Source organism: Phoca vitulina, unplaced genomic scaffold (genome assembly GCF_004348235.1).
Source record: "Phoca vitulina isolate PV1807 unplaced genomic scaffold, GSC_HSeal_1.0 scaffold89, whole genome shotgun sequence".
Taxonomy (NCBI): domain Eukaryota; kingdom Metazoa; phylum Chordata; class Mammalia; order Carnivora; family Phocidae; genus Phoca; species Phoca vitulina.
The window spans coordinates 387,075-391,026 of NW_022589792.1; the positions used below are offsets into that span (position 1 = coordinate 387,075).

The 3,952-nt window shown below is 41.9% G+C and overlaps 1 protein-coding gene across 1 annotated transcript; it reads left to right on the forward strand.

The window, feature by feature from the left end:
- The first annotated feature begins 2,463 nt into the window (after nucleotides 1-2,463).
- LOC116626563 (olfactory receptor 7D2) lies at nucleotides 2,464-3,426 on the forward strand. The gene has a single exon (XM_032395954.1). It carries the CDS (start codon nucleotides 2,464-2,466, stop codon nucleotides 3,424-3,426), a length of 963 nt encoding a protein of 320 aa, XP_032251845.1.
- The last annotated feature ends 526 nt before the right edge of the window (nucleotides 3,427-3,952 follow it).

Genomic DNA, 3,952 nt, shown 5'->3' on the forward strand with positions numbered 1-3,952 from the left:
TGCCTTCAACTCAGGTCATGATCCCAGGGTCCTGGGATCGAGCCCTGCATGTCTGCCTTCAACTCAGGTCATGACCCCAGGGTCCTGGGATCGAGCCCCACATCGGGCTCCCTGCTCAGCAGGAAGCCTGCTTCTCCCTCTCCTACTCCCCTTGCTTGTGTTCCCTCTCTTGCTGCGTCTCTCTCTGTCAAATAAATAAAATCTTAAAAAAAAAAAAAAAAAGAAAAGAAAGGCTGGTGTAGTCCTTAATAAGACTGGGAAGTCAGAAGGAACCAGCATATGCAGGCAAGCATGGAAAGGATGTTAAAAGAAAGAAAAACCTCAGACCAATCTCCCTTGTGGACACTGAGGCAGATATCCTCAGATGAAAACCCCTTCCAGAGATTTGTGATTGCTTCTGCCTGACACCTAGAATACAATTCATCCAGGACCACTTTAGACTAATTCCTCTGGCTGAGTTTTCTAGGGGAGTGTGAATGTAGGCTCTAAATCTGTGAGTGGTCACCTCACCTGCAGTGTTCTTAGAAGTTTGACCCTTTCCTGACAACAATCTATCCAACCATGGATAGATTTTCTTCTTCTTTTTTTTTTCGACTGGGCATTGTGTGAAAATGCTACTTTTTAACTTTTAATTTTGACCTCATTTCAGATTTACAGAAAAGTTGGAAGAACAATATAAATAGCTCCTATGTATATCCTTTACCAGATCCCCCAGATGTTAAATTTTACCATCTTTACTTTTTTCTTCATCCACTTTTCTCTCTTCCTTTTCTTCGTGTGTGTTTTCAGAACCATTTACAAGTAAGTTACACTGCAAATATGGTACCTCTTTACCTCTAACTCTTTGGTATTCCCTAAAAACAAGGACATTTTCCTCACATAACCACAGCACAACGATCAAAATCAAGATAGTAACATTGATATAATACTACTATCAAAATTACAGAACTCATTCCTATTTTGACATGTATCCTAACAATGTCATCTATAGCAAAAGAAGATCCAGGATCATGCATTTCATTCAGTTGACATGTCTCTTAAGCTTCCTTTCATCTGGAACAGTTCCTAGACTCTCTTTGTATATGATGACATTGGCATTTTTGAAGGGCACAGGTCAGAAATTGTGTAGAATGTGCCTCATTTTGAGTTTGTCTGATGCTCCCTAGTCTTTAGATTGAAGTCCTGCATCTTTGGCAGGAATCTCACAGAAGTAACACTGGGTCCTTTCCAGCGCCTCCTACCAGGAGGTACATGATGTTGATGTGTCCCATTTTGAAGCTCCATGACCATCCAACAGGACTGTTATAAAACGGATGCTTAAGATAGGTGATTAGGATAAAAACAGAGAGGGAGGGGCGCCTGGGTGGCTCAGTCGTTAAGCGACTGCTTTCAGCTCAGATCATGATCCCAGGGTCCTGGGATCGAGCCCTACATCGTGCTCCCTGCTCTGCAGGAAGTCTGCTTCTCCCTCTCCCACTCCCCCTGCTTGTGTTCCCTCTCTCGCTGTCTCTCTCTCTGTCAAATAAATAAATAAAATCTTAAAAAAAAAAAAAACAGAGAGGGAGGCAAACCATGAGTCTCTTAACTCTAGGAAACAAACTGAGGGTTGCTGGAAGGGAGGTGGGTCGGGGGATGGGGTAATTGAGGGATGGGCATTAAGGAGTGGACTTGATGTAATGAGTACTGGGTGTTACATGATGCAGATGAATCACTAAATTCTACCCCTGAAACTAATAATATATGTTAACTAAATTGAATTTAAATTAAAAAAAAATTTTAGAAGATAGGTAATTAGGAATTCTAGACTCCATTCTGTAGGATTCCATTTTACTTCTGTTGTTATAAAATGGATTTTTTTTTTCAGTTTTTGGAGGGTTTTTTTTGTTTTTATTTAAATTCCAGTTAGTTAACATACAGTGTAATATTAGTTTCAGCTGTATAATTTAGTGATTCAACACTTTCTTTTTTTTTAAGATTTTGTTTATTTATTTGACAGAGAGAGAGAGAGAGCAAAAGCAGGGGGAGCAGCAGAGAGAGAGGGAGAAGCAGGCTCCCCGCTGAGTAGGGAGCCCAGTGCAGGGCTCAATCCCAGGACTCTGGGATCATGACCTGAGCCAAAGGCAGATGCTTAACCGACTGAGCCACCCAGGCACCCTGGTTTTCCTCTCTTTTTCCACTATGATTGTTTGTTTTGTTTCTTAAATTCCACATATGAGTGAAATCATATGGTATTTGTCCTTCTCTGGCTGACTTATTTTGCCTAAGATGGGTGGTTGGCATAAAAGACTCCATTTTTTCAGATTTCACTTATAAGTGAAAGGAGACCCAACACTTAGACACGATGACTGACTTCACAAATAACTTGAGTGAAAAGCATGGTCAATATTTTTGTTACATGGAGTGTGCCAGTTTGCTGCTAATTCATGTTGCTCTTGTCTCTACCTTCATAGATATATCAGGTACATGGAAGCAGGAAACCGAACAGAAGTTTTAGAGTTCATCCTCCTTGGGGTCTCTGAGGATCCAGAATTACAGCCCTTCATATTTGGGCTATTCCTGTCCATGTTCCTGGTCACTGTGCTCGGGAACCTGCTCATCATCCTGGCCATCTGCTCTGAGCCCCACCTCCACACCCCCATGTACTTCTTCCTCTCCAACCTGTCCTTGGTTGACATCTGTTTCAGCACCACCATAGTGCCCAAGATGCTGGTGAACATCCATACAGAGAACAAAGCCATCTCCTATATGGACTGCCTCACGCAGGTCTATTTTTCCATGTTTTTTCCTATCCTGGACACTCTACTCCTGACTATAATGGCCTATGACCGGTTTGTGGCCATCTGCCGCCCCCTGCACTACACGGTCATCATGAACCCACGCCTCTGTGGCCTGCTGGTTTTTGTGACCTGGTTCGTTGGTGTCATGACATCTCTTCTTCACATCTCTCTGATGATGCATCTGAGCTTCTGCCAAGATCTTGAAATTCCACATTTCTTCTGTGAACTGACACAGATTCTCAAGTTGGCCTGCTCTGATACCTTCCTGAACAGCGCATTGATATATTTTATGACTGGTGTGCTGGGTGTTTTTCCCCTTGTTGGGATCCTTTTCTCCTACTCACAGATTGCTTCATCGATAAGGAAGGTGCCTTCATCGGGGGGAAAGCAAAAAGCATTTTCCACCTGTGGGTCTCACCTCTCAGTGGTTTCTTTATTTTATGGAACAGGTGTTGGGGTCTACTTCACTTCTGCAGTAACTCACTCCCCCCAGAAAGTCTCAGTGGCTTCAGTAATGTATACTGTGGTCACCCCCATGCTGAACCCCTTCATCTACAGCCTGAGGAACAAGGATGTGAAGGGGGCTCTGCGAAGGCTTCTCAGTAGAGCAACCTCTCGTCTGTCATGGATCTCTTGGCCCCAGGACTAAGAAGTTTTATGGATCCCAAAGGCAAAAATTTTGATTCTAAAGTTTATTCTTGAATCTTGTAAACCCTCTTTCACCTAATCCTGAAGGAGCTATGACTGCGCTCCCCTAGTTTTTACACACTTTTAAACAACTAATTTCCACATAATTTATCTGATGATCTTTCTGCCCTATCTGTTGTCCAAAAAGTATGTCCTTGATCTTTCTTACTTCCTCACTGGTGAGTTCTAACTTGGATTTGGAGCATTTACTTTAGCCTTGTTATCTCAAATGTTGGTGGAGAATGCTTAAACTATTGATCGTTCACCTTAACTTATTTCTATGTGTTTTGTTGTAGGTTTGTGTTGTTCATGTGCATGTATTACCAACAGTGTTTTGGGGTTTTTTTACTGGATAAAATATGATTAAAATACATAATAAAATACAGTCAGTGTTTTAGTACTTATATGGTAAGCCTATGCTAACTTCTTTCTACTATCTTATGTAATCTTCCTCAATGGGAAGGATTACTGTCTCCATTTTAGAGGTA